We start from the raw sequence: 24,177 nt of genomic DNA on the forward strand, positions 1-24,177 counted from the left end.
ACAAAACCAGGGACAGACTTGGTCCGGGGACAGTGTCCTCAATCAGGGGACTGTACCCTGAAACTGGGGATGTCTGGTCACCCTAGAATAGGTGGAACCCTGGCGCTAAAACTCCTGAAAACTGCCACAGTGTGAAAGGGGTCTTATAGTAAGGGGCAGCATTCATACTCTCATTTTAAAAATCCTAGCTTCCTGGTTGTGTGTTTTGTTACTGAAAGTATAATAAAAGTCATCACTTATATCAAATTGTGTGAAACGAACGACTACCACCAACTCCCAGAGCACTCGTTTTCCCTGCTGTCAGACTGCAGATTGGCCGCTCCCTCTAAGCTCTCCGCCGCTCTGGAGCAGCAAAGCCCTTGGATCCTTATCAGCCACCGTAGCTGAAATGTCGGCTCTTGGTGACGTCAGAGGAAGTTGGTGTACAGTACAGAATGTGACTTGCTTGCTCTGGGTCGTGTTGTGCACAAGACCGGGTAATACGTTGTCTGTGTGGCATTCCGTTGTGTAAGTCTGTGAACATTAAGGGACCATGGCGCTACTCTACGAGAACCTGAAACTGTAAGTATCTGCCACGTACTGAGCGCCTTGGTGCAAGGTGTCCTTTATCTGACACAGGTGAAAAGACGTCATCCCGAATGGTCAGTCATACAACCGACTGGCTGTTTAGTGGATCGTGCTTTTTATATCTATTTTATATGTTGTTGAATAATATACGTGCATGATACAACCCTAGTTGATCATTTTGTGTGGTCATCAACATGTAACAACCAGGATGTGTGTTTACTGTGCTGACATGTCCGTTTCCCTGGGGTTAGTGTCGTCTCTTATTACTGTGTGGGCTGGTTGTGGTGGGTTTGTCCATTGATCGGTGATCCCCAGGGTCTGTGTGTGATGGAATGAATGGTGCAGGGTGTGTGTAGAAGGAGGTTTAGGCCAGAAGAAGGAAACTGCTATACATAAAGCCCAAATCTTTTTACTTTTACACTCATCAGGATTGTAATGCTGTCTCAGCTACAAGGGGGTCACCATCATTCACTCCCTGCCTTAGGCTGGATTCACACTGGGCCATTCTTTAAAAAGCAATCAGCAGTGGATTGTTTTTCAGAGTGCGATCGTGTCGCCTCCTAATGCCTAATTTTATTTTTTGTTGTGGGTTTTTTATTTTATTTTTTGGTGAGCGACAATTTACAATGGAACTAATGCACCGCAACAGCAAACCAAGCATTTGACTCACAGTTGCTGGGGGGGCCCTATTGATCTATATGTCCAAGTTTGAAAGACAAACGTCATGTCGAATAGTATCACAAGTAAACAGCCCCCCCTCCCTGGCTGTATTGCGGACTTCAGGAGGATGGTCAAAGGGCAGTTGAACCAGCTGTTTTTACTTGCCCATGTGAGAGAAGGCTCGTTTACATGTGCTGCTTTCATTGATGTCCCGCAGAATGATTTTCAGAGACATTTGAAAGGCGGCTCAGAGGCAGCACCTGACCTTTTCACTGCCTCTGCTAACCTTTGAAGACCCCCCCCCCCCCCACAATAACGTGCATCACACGGCCCCATTCACATTAATGGATGTTCTTGGCGGTACTACCTGCCGACTGTAACCGACTGAGGCAGTTTATATTAAAACTGGCCATACACTGAACACATTTTGGCAAGTAGTGTTTGGACAAATTTCATTCAATGTGTGGCCCCCTTTTACTTTAAAGTATAATTTCACCTTTTGTAACATGCTACATTAAACCAGTTTTTATCAGCGTAACATGTTACTGTTTTAGCAGTCCCTGACTGCCCCCCCCCCCCCTTCCTTGTTTTGACAGTGAGCAGTCACAATTAAAAAAAAAAACATGGGTGTACGAGGCTCCACCCACCCGGCTGCATCATTCGTTCACCGAGATCTGTGAATGGGCAGGGCCGTTTGAAGGAATTTGGGGGCCCCAAGCAAAATGAACATGGAGGCCCCCCCCCCCCCATGCACGCACACAAAGCCTACAAGAACCACAGCATAGCGATACAGTGTAAGTTCACCCACACTTTATATAAAAAATAAAGGTTTACAGTGCAAATACTGCTGTTGTATATAATGTGCATAAAATGTTATCATTTGCAAAAAACACCACTGTAACATAAAATCAAGTATACATTAAAGTGCACAATAACGACTGTGTTATGCCATCAAACACAGCCACTGTGCCATCAATTGTCGCCACTGTGCCCATCAATTGTCGTCACTGTGCCCATCAATTGTCGTCACTGTGCCATGCCAAACGCAGCCACTGTCTAATCCAGGGGTCTCCAAACTGCGGCCCGAGGGCCAGATGTGGCCCTTTGCTAGCCTTTATCCGGCCCTTGGGGCACAATTCCTCCCACTGACATGAGGCACTATTCCTCCCATTGACACCAACAATGGGGCACTATATTATCCACTGATACCAATGATGGGATACTATTCCTTCTACTAATAGGGGGAACACTCCTCTTACTATTGACCACCAACCCTGAGGCCATATATGTTCTCACTGATGCCGGGCCCGTGACTTTTTCTTCCCTTGCTGGCCCCAATCCGGCCCTCCTAAAGTCTAAAGGGCAATAAAGTGGCCCTTTGTTTGAAAAGTTTGGAGACCTCTGGTCTAATCAAGCGCAGCCACTATGCCATGCCATCAATTGTCACCACTGTGCCCATCAATTGTAGCCATCGTGCCCATCAATTGTAGCCATCATGCCCATCAATTGTAGCCACTGTGCCCATCAATTGTCACCACTGTGCCCATGAGCTGCTGGCTCTGATAGGCACTTCCAAAGCCAACCAGCTGCCATTATTCAGATGGCTGGCGCTCACCAGGGAGCCGGCCATCTGAATAGTGGACGGCAGCGACAATACATGGATTCATGCATGGATTCAGTGGTGGTGCAGGAGAGAGAGGGGGCGGCATTCCTGCGCCCTCTATGGACGCACTGCCACTGGTAGATATACTGTGTCCACTGTACAAGATGTTTATCCCTTATATGCCCAGCCATATGGGTGCTTTAAGATCTCATTGTTTACTGCCACATGATGCTTTCATGTTGGTGTGTACCACAGTGTACGTAACCCTCCTATTTTGGTTGTTCCACTCTGGAGGGTTACGTACACACCAACATGAAAGCATTGTGGCAGTAAACAATGAGGTCTTAAAGCACCCATATGGCTGGGCATATAAATTATGGATACTAGGATAAACATCTTGTACAGTGGACACAGTATATCTAATGAGCGCAAAAAATAAAGATTTACCATAGCTTTACCATAGAAACCATTACCATAGCTTTCTTTCCGTTTTCTTTCTTTACCATCCCATTTCCATCTAAGAGTCCTTTCACACTGAGCCGCTCATAGCGTCGGCGGTAAAACTCCGCTATTTATACCGCCAACGATATGGGCGGATTTGCTAGTTCCCGAGGAAGGGTTAAAACCACCCGCAATGCACTGCTGCAGCAGCGCATTGCCAGCGGTATAGCTGCGCTGTCCCATTGATTTCAATGGGCAGCAGCGGTGAAGGAGCGGTAAATACACCGTCCCTTCTCCGCTCCAAAAATGCGGCTAGCAGGACTTTTTTACCATCCTGCTGGCGCAATTCAATTCCGAGGGCTTTCACACTGGAGACAATTGAGCAGCGTCTTAAGGGCGGTTTGCAGGCGCTATTTTTAAGAAGCTGCTCAATTGTCTCCAGTGTGAAAGCCCTCAGGCTTTCACACTGGAGAATTGCGCCAGCAGGACGGTAAAAAAAGTGTAAAAAAAAAGTCCTGCTAGCCACATCTTTGGAGCGGTGTATTTACCGCTCCTTCACCGCTGCTGCCCATTGAAATCAATGGGACAGCGCAGCTATACCGCTGGCAATGCGTTGGCAGTAAAAATAGCAGAGTTTTACCGCTGACGCTATGAGCTGCTCAGTGTGAAAGGACTCTTAGATGGAAATGGAATGGTAAAGAAAATGGAAAGAAATCTATGGTAATTGTTTTGTATATATTACCTGATTCAAAAAAGAAGCAATAAGACCCCTTTTACACTGGAGCGTATTGCAGGTGCTATAAGATTAAAAATAGCGCCTGCAAACCGACCTTAATCTTATAGCGCCTGCAATACGCTCCAGTGTGAAAGGGGTCTAATTGCCTATTTTTTTTAATCAGGTAATATATACAAAACAATTACCATAGATTTCTTTCCATTTTCTTTACCATCCCATTTCCATCTTATAGCTTCTTTTTTGAATCAGGTCATATTTATTAAAGATTTTTGCAAAAATGTACAAAGCAGAGTCTTTTCTCTGCTTTGTACATTTTTGCAAAAAGCTTTAATAAATATGACCTGATTCAAAATAGAAGCTATAAGATGGAAATGGGATGGTAAATAGAATGGAAATAAATCTATGGTGGTACCGTAATTGTTTTGTTTATAATACATAAGAGTGGGGTTATTAATTATAATCACTGTCTGTCGCCTGTCGGCTAACATATTTTTGTAATGGCAGTCCCCCCCCCTGTTCTTTTTAACCCCCCTCTCTACAAGCTACCTCATACCGCGCGGCAGCCGACAGGAGAATTGTTGTTCCTGGCCGGCCGGACTGAAAGGAAGTGAGCACAGAGGCAGAGCACTCAGTGTGTGCACTTCCTGTTAATCTGCAGTCCGGCCGGATACAACGAACTGAATCTCCAGTACCGCGCGGCGTGGATTGAAGCATAGGACGCGGCGGCTCGGTCAGTGTTGTTAACAGTCTGGCCGGCCGGGTACACAAACTGAATCTCCTCCAGTACCGCGCGGCGTGGGATCATGCAGCATAGGGCTGCAGCGGCTCGGTCAGTGTTATTATCCCCATTAAAGATACAAAAATCCTGCTGCCTGTGCCGCTGGATGCTGGGGCCCCTGGCCAGCTCGAGGCCCCAAGCAATTGCCTCCTTTGCCTCTCTTGTTCCGACGGGCCTGTGAATGGGAGAACTACAAGTACCAGCAGCCTGGCGGCTTGTAGTTCTCAACGAACTACCAAGGTGCTGTTAAAGGGGTTGTAAACCTACGTGTTTTTTCACCTTAATGCATGAAGGTGAAAAAAACACCTTGCAGTGACCAGCCCCCCCCCCCCCCCCCCCCCCCCCCGTTTTACTTAGCTGAGCCCCGAATTTCCGTGGGCGCGTCCCCTCCGTCCTTCTCTCTTTGTAGTCTCCCGGCTTTGACTGGATAGATTGATAGCAGCACAGCCATTGGCTTCCGCTGCGGTCAATCAAATCCAATGATGCTGGCTCTGGGGGGCGGGGCAGAGTCATACACTCGGCGTCTATGGACACTGAGTGTATGACACAGGAGCATGCCCGCAGGGTAACCCCACGGGAGAGCGCTTCTCAGAGAGGGTTATCTAATGCGGGGAGGAGCCGAGAGAGCCGCTGTGGGACCCCAGAACAGGTGGATCGGGGCCACTCTGTGCAAAGCGAACTGCACAGTGGAGGTAAGTATGATATGTTTGTTATTTAAAAAAAAAAAAACGGGAACCTTTAGTGCCAGTTTAAGCATTCTAGGTAGTTCATTGATTCTTCCTGTCAGTGTGTAACTGCCTGCTCATACGAGGTACGAGCAGACTGCTTACAATGACAGTCTTTAAAATCCCTGCATTGCACCCACGATATGCTATTTGCAGGTGCAATGCTTTTCAGGCTTTTAGTAAAAAAAAATATAAAAATTCTTTTTTTTTTTTACCTGCAAAAAGATGTGCATTTATTGTTTTTTTACAAGGGTGAACTTTTCCTTTAAATTTAATTGTAATGCCTTATTTTACCTCCAGCTTTTCTGGGTTTAAATGCAGATTTTTTTCTTGCACAGAACACCTAAAGTTATTGTAAACATTGGATTTTTTTTTTATTTTTATAACAAACGTGTCATACTTACCTGCTCTGTGCAATGGTTTTACACAGAACAGCCCCGATACTCCTCTTCTGGATTACCCCTCTGGCCCCTCCTACCTTCAGAGCGCCCCTATGACAAGCAGCTTGCTATTGGGTACTTGTGTAGGCTCAATGCCTAGCTGCAGTTTGTGCTTCTGTTGACACACACAGTGCAGCTTGGCCCTGCCCCCTGTTCCTTCCTCGCAGGGTGTCATTGATAGCAGCAGAAGGCAATGGGAAGCCAAGTGAAGGGAGAGAGAAGTGCTGCTGCTCTCAGACACAGATCGAGATTGGGATTAGATAAGTATAAGGTGAAGTGGGGCTGGTCACAGAAGGCTTTTTAAACTGACTGCATAGAATGTATTAAGGTAAAAAAGACTTCTGCCTTTTAGATCACTTTAAATCGTTTCCTTCTCCTGCCCAGGACTACATGTCCCATGAGGCATTGTTTATCATCCATTTACAAGTTCTCAGACACTTACTGACATAAGTGGACGGTGTACTGAGCTGTATGTGTGCTGAACTGTATTTCCTGATGTGTAAACAAATACTGTATTCTGTATGCTGACCAACAAATTTTGATAGTGAAAAGACAACTGTCTCTCTGATTCCGGTGTTAAGAGATGACGTACAGTCTTGGGCCTCTAAAAACCTCTCTTGGTTGGGACGATGCAATGCCGCCAAACAAAACTTCCTTCCTAGGATACTTTATTTATTTCAAACTCCCAACATACTTCTGTAAAACGATTTAATCCCCCATAAACCGGTTCAAATGGTTCTGTAAACCTGCTCCATTGAAACACTCCATCCTTCGCAGGCCGGAAGACTCTGAAGGCATAGCTCTGCCTGACATCCGATTTTACTATTATTGCCTTGCATGGCTAAGGCTCTAGACTGGTACAAAAGAGACCTGAAAACATTGGGTCTTATGGGAGCAGGAAACCTCTTCAGTACCTCCTGAAGTCACTCGTTTGGTTACCTAAACTGCCCTCTATGGATGTACTACATCACCTCTTTATTGCGGCAACCTGAAGAACATATTGTGTAGCTTATGACTCTTAAGGGTTTGCACCTTCGCACTCACCTTTACACCTTGTCCTTGACCACCCCGACTTCCCTCCAGGTAAACAAGGGTTGATTTATTAAAAGTGAAGAGTGCAAAATTTGGCGCAGCTCTGCATAGAAACCAATCGGCTTCCAGTTTTTTTGTCAAAGCTCAGGCTGAAGTTATAAGCCGATTGGCTACCAGTCACAGCTGCACAAAATTTGACACTCTCCAGTTTTAGTAAATCAACCCCACAGTTTCATTGGAATAAGCAACTTAAATTGACTCTAAAGGTAGAAGGTTTTTTTATCTTAAAGCGGAGTTCCACCCAAAGGTGGAACTTCTGCTCATCTTATTCGTCCTTTTCCCTCCAGTGTCACAATTGGCACCTTTCAGGGGGGGATGGGGGGACAGGATACCTTTCCCTCTTCTGGGAGTCCATGCCGCGGAGTTGTGATGTCACCGCGGGGCTCCCTCCTCCTTCCCCGGGCGCTGGGCCAATAGGAGAGAGGAGCGGGGGCCTCGCGCCTGCGCAGTAGGGTTCCAGGCATGAAGCCGAAAGGCTACACAGCCGGGTTCCTGTACCCGCAATGGCGGCAGCAGTATTCAACAGCTGATGGTAACATCAGCTGCGGGTGCCGACATCGCTGGACTCCAGGACAGGTTAGTGCCCTATTATTAAAATCCAGCAGCTGCAGTATGTGTAGCTGCTGGCATTTAATTTTTTAGCATGGGAGCCAAGAAGAGGAGGATCTGGGCTGCTCTGTGCAAAACTACTGCATAGGGCAGGTAAGCATGACAGGTTTAAGATTTGCAAAGAAAAAAACTTTAGTATTGCATTAAGTCCTGAGCTGTGAGACACTTTCTACGTTTTCTTCCACCCAATTGGCTAATTCAGAGGAGTTAGTGTCTCTAGATAATCTACAGATACTACAACTATCCCACTTTCTACGGTCTCTACCAGACCCTGTTAAGTTTTCTTGCCCACTGATGCTCCTTGAACAAAGCCCATCCATCGAAGGATCCGATTGTCCATACTCTCTCCAAGACTTACAAATGGTTTATTACTGATTCATCTTCGGCACCACTACACTACTTGGATCTTTGGGAAAGAGACCTGGGGACTTCTTTGTTGCCAGAGGCATGCACAAAAATACACTTTACATCCTTCAGATCCTCTATTTCTAACAGGTTTCGGGAATCGGGATATAAACTGGTTCCTCGATAGTATTGCACCCTTTTCTGCTTTTGATTTACCCTACGAAACCTGACTTGTTGGAGATGTGGATGAGACGGGCGAGTTATTACAGATTTTATGGTCTTGTCCATCTCTTGATGATTTCTGGACCCAGGGTCATGAAATCACTCAAACCTTTTCAGAACGAATCCTTCCTTAAGCACCCCAATTCTTTCTTTTGTGCCATAACTCAATTCCAACAAAAGTCTACAAACAATCGATATTGAGCCATCTGGTTAATGCAGCATGATCATGCATCTCCGCATTATGTAAATTTCCACAACCACCAACGATCCCCAATGAATCAGGAAGATGGAGGATATCGGGGTGATTGAAAGTCTTACAAGCATGCTTAATGAGTCTTTGGTGTCTGTGAGTTCTCTATTGTCAAGGTTCTATTGGACGGGATTAAATCCTCTCATGTGACATGGTCAAGCAAGGCATAACCCCCTTCCCTGGGGGCACCATCTTTCCCTCTAATAACAACCCTTTCCCTCACCCTCAGAAACAATGCGATGAGCTTTATGACAGGTCCATGGTGTCATATTTAACTTTTTCCAGACAGCCTTCTGGACCTCCCCTACCTTACCTTTTTGCTTTTGAATGACTTAAACCCCTGCTGTACATACACTTTATTTTATTTTTTTTGACAGGGCTCTCGGGCTTGTAAGGTTATGTAAAACCAATAGGTCAGTTAATGCAGGGTTCGACAAACCCCAGGTCGCCGTTGCGACTTGAATTGGCGACCTGGCGCATCCTGTGTCTCCGTGCGCCCCCACCTCCCCCACTGCGCGATCGTGTCGGGCCGCGCGGGCCAGTAATTGAGGCTTCGCTTTGTGGCCTTCTGCAGGCCTATGCTTTCTGTGATCTGGCGCCATCTTGTGGTGGCCATTGGTATGACAAGACAACCAGCAATGCTAATGGTGTTTCCCCTGTCTGTTTTCACTGCCATCTCCTTCCCTTTAATTAGACCTGCCAAACATTATATATATTTTTTATTCTAACACCCTAGAGAATAATATGGCGGTCGTTGCAATACTTTGTCACACCGTATTTGCACAGCGGTCTTACAAGCGCACTTTTTTGGAAAAAAATATACTTTATTTTTTTATTCAAAAATAGGATGCCAGTAAAGTTAGCCCAATTTTTTTTTTTTTTTTTTTTTTTTTATATATATTGTGAAAGATAATGATACGCTGAGTAAATTGATATCCAGTATGTCACGCTTCAAAATTGCATCTTTAAAATCTCCATAGGCGACGTTTAAAAAAAATTCTACAGGTTGCATGTTTTGAGTTAGAGGAGTTCTAGGGCTAGAATTATTGCTCTCGCTCTACCAATCGCGGCGGTACCTCACATGTGTGGTTTGAACACTGCTTTCATATGCGGGCGCTACTCACGTATGCGTTGGCTTCTGTGTGCGAGCTCGGCGGGACGGGGCGCGTTCCTGGCTCTTAACTTTTTTATCTGGCTCCTAGATTCCAAGCAAATTTGTCAAGCCCTGCGTTAATGCTAACCGTACCTAGTTTCACTTTAATTATAGTTCATAAAAACATTTTGTTCGATTTGACCAATCTAGTTTGTTATGCCTTCATTGCTCCCTATTTTTCTGTTCTTTTTGTATTGAAAAAGTACGAATAAATATAATACATTTTAATCCATGTGTGGGCACTTTGATTGCACAGAAGTTGATCTACTACCCTGTCGGGTTTTCTCAGTCAGTGCTTTGGGCTATAGGTGGCAGCGCTGATCAGTGTATTCTGATGGCTGAGAAATGTCCCTGCTGTCAAGTAGAATTTCCTCCTCCACGTTGAGTGTGTGGAAGGGAGAATCAAGTAATGTTATTTGTTCAAACTTCTGGTTGAACAACAAAAATGACTCCTCTGTGGGCTGCCTAAACCTCAAAGGAATTTTTGGGTTAGTGTAAAAACAATAACTGACCAATACTTGAAAAGCTATTGGCTGTTCCAAGCGAAAGGTTTTCTTTTTAACTCTAGGGCTGAGCATGAGTAAGGCCCCTAAAGCGACAGCAATGACTGATTTTCCGGTGAAGGGTTGTCTAGTCGTCTTTTGGAGAAGTTAACACAGTGAATTCCAAACCTGTGTGTTGGGAGGCTTCGTTCACACTATTGTGAATTCAGATGCAACTTGAGTCACACAAAATCGTATGGCAATGGAAATCTCATTGTTTTCAATAGTGCCCGTGTACATTAACTCAGTACAGTACAATTTTGGAAAAGTTTCCCATACTACTTTGGTGCAATTCCAGCATGATTTTGGCCCCATACAACATGCAAAACACTTAAAAATAGTATCAAAGTAGCATCCGAGTTATACTACATAATGACATTAAAAGGCGGAAAAAAAAATTGGCAATCATCCATATTTCCATAGCACACGTTCCTGGAATAGACTCTAAAGTAATGGGTACTTCAGCAAGCACCAGCTGGAGATGGGAACATGCACAGTACAGTGTAAATATTTGCCAGCACACCACAGATCTTACAGCTAAGTCCAAACCTTTTTATTGGAGAAAGATTACATCACAGACAGAAGAGTGCAATGTTTTGGAACAGTCGAGCATGTGACGGTCAAAATCAGATTGCAGCAGTGTGAACCTAGCCATAAATAAATGAATAATAAAGCAAATAATAAAAAAGATTGTCCATGGGATATTTTATTATTATTATTATTATTATTATTATTATACAGGATTTATATAGCGCCAACAGTTTGCGCAGCGCTTTACAATATCAGGGAAGACAGTACAGTTACAATACAGGAGGGATCAGAGGGATCGTTAGAGCTTACAGTCTGTAACGAAGGGTCAAGTGGAACAGAGGGTAGTAGATGTGGGGGGTGATCAGATGGACAAAATTAAAATACAGTTGTTAGATGGGGGTAGGATAGGCTTCTCTGAAGAGGAGGGTTTTCAGGGATCCTCTAAAAGCTAATAGAGAAGGAGATAGATGGACAGATTGGGGTAAGGAGTTCCATAGGCTTGTAGAGGCTCTGGAAAAGTCACGAGCATGGAAGGAGGTGATGAGAGAGCTAGGAAGCAGGATGTCTTGAGAAGAACGAAAAGAACGATTAGATTGGTATTTAGAGACTAGGTCAGTGATGTAGCTGGGGGCAGAGTTGTGGATGGCTTTGTAGGTAGTAGTTAGTATTTTGAGTTTAATTTGTTGGGCGAGCAGAAGCCAGTGGAGGGATTGACAGAGAGGAGCAGCAGAGACAGAGCGGTTTGTAAGGTGGATGAGTCTGGCAGCAGCATTCATGATGGACTGAAGGGGGGATAGAGTATGCAGCGCTAAGCCAATGAGAAGGAAATTGCAGTAATCGAGGCGAGAGATGACCAGGGAGTGAATTAAGAGCTTTGTTGTGTCATTAGTTAGAAAGGGGCGTATTTCGGAGATGTTGCGGAGGTTGAGGTGGCAAGATTTGGACGTGGGGTGTTTGGATTGGACATTTTAATCATTCATATTCATGATATTGTGCTAATTTCCCCCCCTCACCTTCCAGGACGGCTACTTGAGAGATGAGTGGCTCTGCCCTCTACAGGAAACACAAATCGGATACAATTTAAAAGGCCCCTCTCTTTTTTCTCTGTCCCTCGGTTGTTTTGTGTTTCCAGACCCTCAAGGAGCACCGACACGTTTTTTGTTTTTCCTAGGTCTGGTAACTGTGGTTGGAGGACCCCCCCTTCTCTGGCATCATTCAGTACTGGTTGTGGCCAAGTCCTGGGTGTATTAGTCCCTGTACTTTCTGCCAGAAGGGCTCCCTATTTTGGAGATACTTGCTTACCTGGTGAAAGTGGTGGCAACTTCCTTCAGGTTTTTTCCCCAGCTCTGCCTGTGTGGAAGCCTTGTCCTCCTTGTGCTTCGCCGAGGTGTACCAAGATGGCGTCAGAGGACTTCCGGTGACACGGCAAGATGGCGCCGGTACCTGGAAGTCACGTGACGCACTTTCCAGCACCGTGTTGATAAGGAACAAGTCGTAGTTCACTGAGGACATGCTGCCTGGGACAGCAGCCTATTTCTCCGGCCGATCTCCACTAGTCTTATGGAGCTTGAGGACAGGTCTGAGGATTGAGCACCTGCTCGGATTGAACCAGTGGCAGCCTCTGGGTCCAATACTGCCTCCAAGGTAAGCCCTTGTCTGTGATTATACAGCAGGGGATCTTTTTTTGTATGGACCTTCTTTGCTTATGGTTCTTTTTTCTGCTTGTTTCTAGGACAAACCGGTGAAAAAGAAATGTGGAAACTGTAGGGCCAGGCTTTCTCTATCTTGTGAGGATTGTATTCCATCTAGGGCTAGGTCAGAGATTGCCTCTTTGAAAAGAGTTAATGTCCTCTATGAAGGAGGTTGTAGCCTCCTTCCAGTCTTTTAATGACCGAGTAGCAGGACTGGGACCTTCCTCATCTGGTCCCATAACTCAAGAGTCTTCAGCCTCAGTTAGACCCCTTCCTCTGTTAAGGTCCGAGACCATTGGTTCGCACTAAACTTCTAATCTGGAAGAAGGGGAGAACCCAAGCTCTTCATCTGATGGGGATTCCGCATGAGAGGAGGCGGCGGGTAGCTCTAAGTATCTTTTTATATTAGATATTGACAAACTTTTAAAGTCAATATATACATCGGAGCAGATTGAGATGCCACAGCAAATCCAATCTGTACAGGATAAAATGTATAGGGGTCTTCAGGGGTGGAAATTAAGAACTTTCCCGGTACACTAGTCAGGGATATAATTCTTTCAGAGTGGACGGAACCTGAAATGAGGTTGTTCCAGTCTAAAGGGCACAAAAGAAGATGTCCTTTTCAGTCTGAGTTCGAGGAAACTTTCTTTAAATGTCCTAGGCTGGATTTCCCTATGTCACAGGTATTCAAGAGGTCAGACCTGTCTTTTGAAGACTCAGGGGTCCTTAAAGAGCAAATGGACAGGAAGGCCGACTCCTTGCTGCGTAAGGCCTGGGATGCTTCGGCTTTATACTTGGGTCCAGCTGTAGCATCCACCTGTGTGGCTAGGAATTTGGACGTATGGGTTCAGCGTCTGAATGATCTTCTTTAATCCGACACCCCCAAAGAGGAGATTAGGGAGTCTGTCCCACTCATTGCCAAATCAGTGGCCTTCTTGGCGGGTGCAGCTAAGTCTTCTGCTCTCGTTAATTCAGCCAGACGTGCGATCTGGCTTAAATCTTGGGAAGGGGACCTTACCTCCAAGAACAAACTCTGCGGCATTCCCTTTGAAGGCAAGCTCTTATTCTGTTCTTCCTTGGTGGAGGTCCTAGCTCGTTTCTCTAAGAAGAGTAAACGATTTCCTTCTTCTAAAAAGAATAAGCCACAGAATAAGAAGCCTTTTTGTGGTTTCCAAAACAAGGTTAATTTAGAACCAACAGGCGAAGAAAAAGTGGTCTTTTAACAAAGATAAGCAAAAGAGGGGGACTTTCTTTGCTCCGTCAGCTTCTTCTAAGAATCCCCAGTGACGCCAGAATAGGGGTAGGGGGAAGGTTGTCCCATTTCGTCAAAGAATGAGCGGAGATTTCCGACATATTCCGACGAATGCCTTTTATTCTTCAGACATTGGAAAGGGGTTACAGGTTGAAATTAAAGAGTCTCTTTTTTCTTACCCATCTGCCGAGAGACCAAGAGAGACGGCAAGCCATGTTGAACCTAGTTTCTGTGTGGGAAACAGAGGGGATATATCTCCCAGTTCCGGAAAATCAAAAATTCCGGGGATTTTATTCCGTATGGTCATCCTGAACAAATTTATTCTCTACAGATGTTTATTCCGGATGGAAAACATTTATTCTGAAAGAAATCTATTGTGACCAGAGGTCTTCTACGGCCCTCCAGTTGTTCAGGAACTACAATTCCCATCATGCCTAGTCATGTCTGTGAATGTCGGTGACTGACCGCGCAATTACCAGTTAAAGCAGCGCAGTGCCAAATTGTAAAAAGTCCTCTGGTCTTTAAGCTGACAAATGGTCCGGGGCTGAAGTGGTTAAGGGGCAAGTACATAACACCTGAGATTGGGTCAATTTATTAAAGAGAAAGTAAACGCCTCTTTGTCTTTTTTTTTTTTCTTATTTGCTGACCTGCAAAGTAAAGGCACAATGTGCATACTAGCACATTATGTGAAAGTTACCTGCAAACGAAGGCCCCGTTGTCATCGCTGGAGGCTGCATCCATCTTCCTTCCCGGCCTGCGGACTCTGGCTGTGTGGCGTCACTTCTGCGTATGCGCAAGATGCCGGTCATGGCACAGGGCTCTGAAGGAATGGCACGAGTGGCTGTTCCTTCAGAACGCATGTGCCGATGACGTGATCGGCAGCGTATACAGTATATATCTCCTAAACAGCGCAAGTTTAGAAATTTACAGTACCTAATGTTAGCCTTATTATAGGCTTACCTATAGGTACAAACAATACAGGGAAGTTTACTTTCTCTTTAAGGTGAGAGCATATGTATGCTGGTGAAGGGATTTATGCACGCGGTGAAAGAAGGAATATAAATGCGGCAACAAGTCGAAATTATCTGACATCGCTGTCATTGAATGAACAAAACATCATGAATATGAATGATTGAAATATCACATGAACACTTGTGACTTTCTTTTTATTTGTTTGTTTTATTATTAATTTAATGACATTTTCTTGCAATTTGTTGTTTTTGGAATATTGAGTTTAGTATATGACATAATCAACTTGTATATTATCTCTTTGCTGAGCGGGACTGTTTGGAATATATTTTTTTAAGTACACTTGTGGGAACACGGGAGGTGTGAGCAGTAGTAGGGACGCTATTCTAATTTCTGATATTGATAAAACAGACATTTGACGTTGATGATTTTAATATTATTTTCAGTTTGGAGTGGTTTTATCACAAATCACATTTTGATATATACTGATAGTACTATACTCTCTCCTTGAGTGATTTTGCTGAAGTTCTTTCATTGTGAACCTAGCCGTAATGTTGTTGGGAAAAGGATATAAAATAATATTTTCATTCGTCCTTCAGACTAGGTTTGAGATCTCTCCCCCACAATAGTCTCCTGCTTTATAGACAGTTTAGATTCTATCAGTGTATAAACTTTTATTTCTTTTTTTTTTTTTTTAAGCTTGAGAGAGTTGTCGAGTTTTTCCTTCGCTACCTGTGTCTTTAACAGCAAATGAGAGAAAAGCTCTGTAAACGGAATTACACTGATAGAGACGAGTTGTTGCTTCAACGCGTGTTCACCTTGGACAATTCATCTCATCTTCTGGTGACTGCTCAAAATGTTTGGCCTTCCCATGACCCCATGTTTTCATGACAGTGGTCATGAGGACAAATAGAGAGGGTCATTTTTCCTAGTAGGGATACAGACATCAACAAAAACTCGACATACTCTTTCCAAGACTTAGGCCCCTTTCACACGGGGCGGATCAGTAATGATCCACCTCCGTATGTCCGTAAGCTCAGCGGGGATCGCTCCGTATATCCCAGCTGAGCCGGCGGATGACAGGGCGGTCTCCGCACACTGTGCAGGGACCGCCCTGTCTTTTCTCCACTCTCCCCTATGGGGGGAGCGGATGAACACGGACTGTATGTCCGTGTTCATCTGATCCGCTCTGCAGACGGAAGAAAAAATAGGATTTTCTCTCGTCTGCAAAATCGGATGTTTGCGGAGGCGGACGATTACGGATGTCAGCGGATGTTCACCCGCAATCACATAGGGACCAATGTATGTCCCTTTTTCATCCGCAAACGGATGGATAAAAAAGCGGACATACGGTCCGCACGTGTGAAAGGGGCCTTAAAAAAACAAAACAAAAACCCCATGTAGGCATTACTTTCACTTTATGTGGTTATGTGTTTTTAATTAACACAGCAAACATGTTATACTTACTCTGTGCAGTGGTATTGCACAGAGCAGCTTCACACCTAATCTTCTGGAGTTCCCTTTTGGGTGCTGTCCGCTCCTCATCTTCTCCAAGTCGCCCCATAGCAATCTGCTTGCTATGGGGACACTCGTGCATTAGCACTTCAGAGCCGGGACTGTGTGCTTCCTTAGACACACACAGTGTGGCTTGACCCCCGCCCCCACTATCCTCACAGAATTTGACTGGCAGCAGCAGGATCCAATGGCTTCCACTACTTTCAGTAAAGCCTGTGAATGCAGGAACAGAGCAGTGTGGTGCTCTCCGCTGGGACAGCGCTGGATTGAGAGTGCTTTTTACCATAATGCAGAGAATGCATTAACCGGTTCCCACTGAAGCCATTGTACAATAACAGCTGGGCAGGACCGCTCTAGCTCCAGGAGGATGTCAAATGACATCTTCCCATTCTTGCCATGCATACCCACCCCCCAGGGGCCTGCAGCGTGACGATTTGGGTTAGCTTGTTCCCACAGCACATCTCCAATCAGGGTAAAGAGCCAATGACGTTGGCTCTTCTCCATGTGATCATCTGGGTCCAATCACAGCTGATCACATAAAAAAAAATGCCGGCTATTGGCATTTCCTTTCCTCAACTCTTTCACTGTCTAAGGAAATGACCAGCTTTCCTGTTTCTCAACCAGGGTGCCATCTGGGTTCCCTTTGGGGGCCGCGAGCATGGGACCCAGTTTGTCCTGGATCAGCGTCATAAGTTGTCATGAGATTGAAGTGGAGAGTGAGTGTGTTTTTGGGGCCCCTGGCCAAGAGATTCTTTATTTTGGGGGGCTAAAAAGCATAGGAGTTAAATGAGGGGTAGGCCACAGGGCAATAATTCAGACACCGTGAGGGACATGCAGAAATAATAACAGGGCGGCAATAAGGCACATCAAAGAATAAGTCCAGAGTCATCGGGCAGCAATCTAGTACAGCAGGGACTAAATCCAGCATCACAGGGCAACAATCTATGCAGTAAGTAACGGGCCATAAATGTGTACAGTATGGATTAAGTCAGGCCTCGAAAAAATCCGGGCGCCAGGTCGCAATTGTGACCTGGCGCCTGGGGATGCTTAGGGCTGCAGAAGGCCGTAAAGCCGCGGCCTCAATTACCGGCCGGCGCGGGGCACGATCGCGGCGGGCCCACGCCCGGCGGTAATTGAGGCCGCGGCTTTGCAGCCTTCACAGAAGGAAGCTGAGGCCTGCAGAAGGCAGCAAAGCCGCAACCTCAATTACCAGCCGGCCGGTAATTGAGGCCACGGCTTTGCGGCCTTCACAGAAGGAAGCTGAGGCTTGCAGAAAGTAATCTAGGAGTGGCCATCTTGTGGTGGCCTTTGGCATTACAGGTTACATTACAAGTAGCAAAAAACAGCAGTTCTAATGTGTTTTTTCACTGCCATCTCCTTCCCTCTAATTAGAACCCCCAAACATTATATATATTTTTTATTCTTACACCCTAGAGAATAAAATGGCGGTCGTTGCAATACGTTCTGTCACACCGTATTTGCGCAGCGGTCTTACAAGCGCACTTTTTTTGGGAAAAATACACTTTTTTTAATTAAAAAATAAGACAACAGTAAAGTTAGCCCAATTTTCTTTTATATTGTGAAAGATAATGTTACGCATAGAGAATATTGATACCCAACATGTCACGCTTCAAAATTGCCTCTGCTCGTGGAATGGCGACAAACTTTTACCCTTTAAAATCTCCATAGGCGACGTTTAAAAAATTCTACAGGTTGCATGTTTTGAGTTAGAGGAGGTCTAGGGCTAGAATTATTGCTCTCGCTCTAACGATTGTGGCGATACCTCACATGTGTGGTTTGAATACCGTTTACATATGCGGGTGCTACTCACGTATGCGTTCGCTTCTGCGCGCAAGCTTGGCGGGACGGGGTGCGTTTTTTGACTCCTAACTTTTTTAGCTGGCTCCTAGATTCCAAGCAAATTTGTTAAACCCTGGATTAAGTCTTTTTCACAGGGCACAGCCAGGGTTAAGGGACTAATCAGCCAACAGCGACCTCGGCAGAAGAAGTCTAGGGAAAAGGGAGGTCCAGAGGGCAGAAGTCCTTCACAAAGCCATCACGGGTCCTCGGAGGGCTGTGTGTCCTGGCCTCAGCTTCAGGGCCACACATATAGTAGTAGTTGAAGGAAGAGCAGAGAATGGAGTCAAGTCCCTGTGTCCAGTCCAGAACACCACACAACTACAAGTCCCAGCAGTGCAGAAAGCAAAGCCTGGATCTGGTTCACATTTTACAATATATGTTTATATAGAGTATTTTCTGTCACTTTAGTGGGATTCCCTACTGTTGGGTACCCCAGGTAGCGCCACTACCCCACCTGTGTTATATATTATTTACCAGACTCCTTTTTGTGGAGCTTTTTTAGGGGGGCAGCAACCTTTCTTCTTTTTTTTAATCCTGTCCTAAGCGCGGTACTTTTCCTTTTTTGACACCCTTCATTGTTATCTATGGTACTTTGAATTCAGCCACTCATTTCAATTGAAATCTCTTGGTACCGAGGCACCTGGCTCTATACTCCAAGCAGGATACAATAATTTATGCACTTCTTACTGAGGGCAGCCTCATATCCTACCCCCTGGAACTCACAAACCAAACTATGCAGATAAATTGACCTTGTTACACACGGATTAGAAATTGTCAATTTCATCAAAGAAAAAAAAAATCCCATATTTCTGACCTCCATTACAGGGTGTTTGCTAGGGAATGGTTATATAGAAGCAGGCATCTTATGGTGCATACTATACAGTGTCGGGCATACTTTTCTTGCTTTTTCTTTAATACAGGTTGCTGGAAGTATGCATTGTGCTTTTATTAAAGTGTAGGGGACCAATCCCAGGAAGGGGAACAACTGCTGTAACTAATATCATTATGCTGGAGCAGAAAATGTATAAATATTCACACAAAAACATGTATTACCAATGTACAGGTAATATACACTCTCATGGGAATGCATTTAAAAGGATGCTGGTAGTAGCAGGTTTGTTGATAACATGTTTATTTAATTGCATCTGAAGTGGCAAGGGGTCTGCCAAATGTACGAGTGCCTCCTAGCTTGCGAAACTAGAGATCATTCTGTGTATTGGGTTACATCTTGTGACCAAAGCAAATATGTCAGTGTTGAGTTAAAGAAGACTTTTAAAATGTTGAAAAGTTTTTGTTAGATTTTTGTATGAGTTTCATCCATGTGGAAAAGTTTATCCAACAATGTAAATTTCATTTCTTTATCGTACATCATGGGACACCAAGCCTTAAGTAATTAATTAGTGGGTTATAGGCCACCATCAGGTGTTGACACTGGTAAACCAATTTAAAGGAAGTTCACTCCCTATAAAACCCCTCCTTCTTCCAGGAGCACATCAGTTTTTTTGCCAGTGTCTAAGGTATTGGTCACATGTGAAGAAGTGCTCTGAGGAGCTCCAGGAAGGATCCAGGTTGGATTTAAATTCCTCCACAAAAAGAAACCAGATCCATCCAAGAGTGCTGAGGCCTAAGTGGATGGTACCTGGGACCTCCGAAGCACAAGGTTTTTGCCTGTAACGCCTTTCTTTGTAGGGCTGGACCCCAGGAACTTAGGGCTTAGGTCCTGTTACATTACCTAAAGCTTCCTGATGGGGTGCTTATACATGGCCCAAGGCAGTTGGAACCCCTTTTTAAGGGACCCAGTCCTCAAAGGTTTGCTAAACGCAGCCGCCATGATGGGTGAAGGTTGGATTGTCTGTTCAGCAAAATCCTGCAGCGAGGATAAGGTAAGGAAAGAAACTTGGGTATTAAAAACATCTATGTATTTCTTCCATTAATGATAACATTTTTTGCCATGCCTTAAAATCTCCACTAAGATGGAGTCTATGCACATACCTTATTCTGTTATCTTCACTGATAGCTTAGTCCGTGTCTGGATACACAGCGTGTTGGATGAAAGATTTTTGCAAGGTAAAAAGCATCTGCAAAAAAAATTTTTTCTCTCCCCCTGATGGGACCAGAGAGTTAGGACAGCAGTGCTGCACCCCCCTTACATACCCCCCTGCCACGGGGGATGCGGAGATCCCGCTAAAAGTTTATTGCTGGCTGTGTTTGTTTGCTCAGGTCTGGGCCTCACTGCAGGAGTGTCTGCTTACCCTCCCCACCTCGTGTTGGGTCTGGGACCACACCCAGGCTAAAGCAGATAAATACGGCTGTGTCAGTCTCTCCTCTTCTGACGAGGAAGACACAAACTGCCTGCACACAGGGACACACGAGCTGTGGGACACGTATGGGTGCAAAGCTGGCATTCCTGACTCGGGAAGGACACTCTTTTTCCAGCACTAGGCTAAAGGTTTATAGCGGCTTTAAAAGTCATGAGTATTTTAAGCGATTTAGTGCAATGTGTGTAGCGCCTCTGTTTTTGTACTTGGGACTATGCCTGCCAAAAAAGAAAAGGTTTCACCCCCAGGCATTGGGATCTCAATCTGTATTTCCACGCTGTCATCCCCGCCTGAATTACCAATTATGGCAACTCAGGGTGAGCCATTGGAACAAATTCATGGTGCAGCTGCCCCTCACATCTCAGCACCTGTAGATGGATGCCCTTTCCTCCTCCCTCCAGGGTCTGGAAAAAAGATTAGCGGCTTTAATCGCATCCTTTATTCAGATGGATAGGAAGCATACTAGGTCCCCTTCCTCCACTTCAGCTTTGCAAGGATAACAGTGGGCTCAGGATGAGGTGTTACCCTCAATTAATCAGGAATAAAAGCAAACCGATGATTCCGTTCTTTTTGCATGGAGACAATTGGGTCGGTAGTTTTCTATCCTTCTAGGAAGAGAACTTCTGGCGTCAATCAACATCAGGGATGCATATCTGCATGTCCCTATATTTCCTGAACATCGAAAGTTGGGCCCAATTTAGAGGTTTAGAAAATAATGGCTGTGTGTCGAGTTATTTTGAGGCGACAGCAAATTTACACCGTTATACAAGCTGTACACTCACTAATTTACATTGTAGCAAACTGTAATTTCTTCAGCGTTGTCAAATTAAGATATAATAAAAATATTTACAAAAATGTGAGGGGGTGTACTCACTTTTGTGAGATACGGTATGTTCGCATCAATACACACATCCAATTCCTGAAAATCAATAGTGGCATGCATCATTACACTCACACCCCTAGAATACGAGGTGTGAGTAGAATGGTAAGCCTTACCCACCCAGGCATATTTAAGACAGCATTGCGTTTCAATGGTTAAGTGCGTTTCCTGCATACATAAAATCATAGGATGATACTTTTTCAGACAGGTAGATACCATCATACGCTTCAGTGGGGAACCGAGGCCCTTCACATTCCACGATACTACAGGCAATTCAGCCAATTCAGCCAAAGTGCAAAAAACGAAAGGCCTGGGCCGTCAACAGACCGGACCCATATTCATGGCCTGTACTCCGGAAACAGTACTGCAGTCTGAAGAAAAAGGAACAGGTCCAGGTCGCCAACAGGGCTGACCCCTCGGCTCCAACAGGGAGCGAACCATAATAAGGCACTTTTGCTCCACGTGTAGTGTGGAGAAATCGCATTTTCCTTGCAACTTTACAAGATGACTCAGAGTTCACATCCTAATATAACGTCTCCCAGCAGAACATGGCAAAAACATAGTCGCCCAGGAAAAGGAATACAAATAAAAATAAAAGGGGTCTTTTGTGCAAAGATCAATGGATGGAGACAACAGACAGACCAACCACCTCAATCAGGGGAAGGGGGAAGAGGGGATTAAAATCAAACCCTCCACTTTGAAAAGTGCAGGCATTGCACCAAAAACAGAACTTAAAACATAATAACCTGCTTCAGCTCCTGTAAGGTCAGTCTCCTTCCTCCTCTCTCTCGCGGTGACGTAGGGCCTGTTCGTTACGGTCAAGCCACAGTGCAGCATCTTGGACCGATTCAAAAAATTGGGCCTGTCGGTTGGCAGTAACTCTCAGCTTGGCAGGGTAGAGCATAGCATACGGTAGTTGTAGTGCGCAAAGACGCCTTTTCACATCCGAAAATTTGGCCCGGCGACGTTGCACCTCAGCAGAAAAGTCTGGGTAGAAGGACACCCGGACCCCATTAACCTGGACGTTGGCCTTCTCTCTGGCATGTCTCAGCACCGCCTCCCTGTCCCTATAGTGCAGCAATCTGGCCAGAATAGGCCTAGGGGGGGCACCAGGCTGTGGTGGGCGGCCCGGTGTGCGGTGCGCTCTTTCAACTGTAAAGAATGGGGAGAAGGCCTCTTTTCCGAATACTTCCATCAGCCAGCCTTCGATAAAGGTGGTGGGGTCCCGGTCCTCCGTCCTCTCCGGCAGCCCCACTATGCGCACATTATTGCGGCGTAAACGATTTTCGATGGCGTCAGCCCTGTTGTTAGTGTCCCTGGCCAGCTGAATGGCTGCATGGGCCTCGAGAGCAACTGGGGGCAGCCTATCTTCCACTTCACTCACCCTGCTCTCCACAGCCGACGTGCGCTCCCGTATCTTTTGCATGTCCTGCCACAGCAGGGACACATCCTCTCTGAGGCCCCCAAACTGTTCCTTCAGTGTATTTACAGAAGCGGTACATACATGAACCGCTCTCAATATCTCAGCCAGGGTCGGTTGCTCTGTATCTCCAGCCTTGGTATCTGCATCTGTGGGCATGGAGGGGGGCTATTCTACAGTATCCACTTGCTCTACACATCTCCAGGCCCCTCCATCTGCCTGTCCCTGCAAGGCCTGCCCTGAATCCAGGGCCCGATCAGCTCCCCCCTTCCGTCCTGCTCCGGGGGACCCCCAAGCTTTTGTGTGTAGAAGGTCATGTCTCTCGGGTAATCCTTACCCTGCGTCTTTGCTGCCTTTTTGCTGGTCTCCCCCTTGGGCCTGTCAGCGCCTCGTGGAGTGCGGAGAGCCTGGGCCGCGGCGGCGCCATCTTGGATTTCGAGTGCCGGACAATCTTCCTTTTTTTTTAGCCATTCCGCGGGTGCAGAGAGCCGGCGGGTGGACCGGGAGGGTGACCGGGTGAGTAGCCAGCTGAACAGCCGTTCAGAACCGTCGGATCGCTGCTGGGAGAGGATCAATACCGGGTGCTGCGGAGGAGCTGTGAGACACACGTCTTCTCACATGCCGGTCTTGGCCACGCCCCCCTGCATTCTCAAACCAAGGTTTTACTGTAATACTGTAGATGGAACATGTGGGATTTCCCAACAGGTACATAGGCAGCATTAAATATCCTTCTCCCTGAGAATAAAATTAAATCCTGTCTGTCTTTACCACTGATGGTCAATTTCTGACAATGTTAAAAGGGCTACTGTAGTAATTAATGTATAAGTTATGCATTCCCTTTAGAAGACTTTTGTTTAGCCATTGGAAGCCAAGCTGTTCCAAGTGGGATTTGAACTTTAGTCCAGAAGTAAACCAAAATTGTACCATTGTGTTCTTGTATACTGCTTTTGCTAAATTACCTTTTCTCTTATCGTCCATGGACGGACACAGCTCCTTAAATCTTGACAAGTGGGTTATGTTCCCTGTTTACAGGAGAGGACTAGGCAGAAACATGTTAAATAGTTAAATACATGTTACATTAACAGAGTTGAACAGCCCCGCCCAGGGGGCGGTCCCTCCAGACATAACCCTCCTCACTGCAGCTTGCAGCCTCAGTTTCGTTCTGCCTAGCAAAGGAGAAGGACGTATGGCTCCCTTTGGGCCCAGCGCCCTGAGGAGAAATTTTATTTTATTTTACTTTACTTTTTCTTGAAGAATCTTCTTTCAACTGTTGGCTGAGAGACAGGCTGGATATTATAGATCCTTGTAGTCTACTCAGTCCGACCAGCAAGCGTGGGCACACCTTTGCAAAGAGGCTTGGTCTGCCACGCCATACCTCATGACTCCTGAGGTGGCCGGTGAGCTTTGCTCCGAGGTCCACATATGACTGAGCTGTGGTGTTGTCTCAATCACAGTGGACCGGGCCGACAGCTACCTCCATTGCGGTTGTAGGTCTGTCAGGAATGCGTCAGCGAGTCCTCGCTCGGACGGGTAAGTACAGTCCCTCCTGCTTCGGTGGGTTGGTACAGCTGGGCATTC

General features: G+C 45.7%; 1 protein-coding gene across 2 annotated transcripts in view; it reads left to right on the plus strand.

Moving 5' to 3' along the window:
• The first annotated feature begins 383 nt into the window (after positions 1 to 383).
• SACM1L (SAC1 like phosphatidylinositide phosphatase) overlaps positions 384 to 24,177 on the plus strand; it is a 168,029-nt gene continuing 144,235 nt past the window's right edge. The window contains exon 1 of one of the 2 annotated variants that reach the window (XM_040353372.1): positions 384 to 561. In XM_040353372.1, coding sequence (XP_040209306.1) covers positions 533 to 561 — 29 coding nt within the window. In that variant the 5' untranslated portion in view covers positions 384 to 532. The remainder of the gene's footprint in view (positions 562 to 24,177) is intronic. The other variant, XM_040353373.1, reaches the window with a different exon arrangement.

The sequence above is a fragment of the Rana temporaria genome, chromosome 5, assembly GCF_905171775.1.
Source record: "Rana temporaria chromosome 5, aRanTem1.1, whole genome shotgun sequence".
In the NCBI taxonomy this organism is placed as follows: Eukaryota; Metazoa; Chordata; class Amphibia; order Anura; family Ranidae; genus Rana; species Rana temporaria.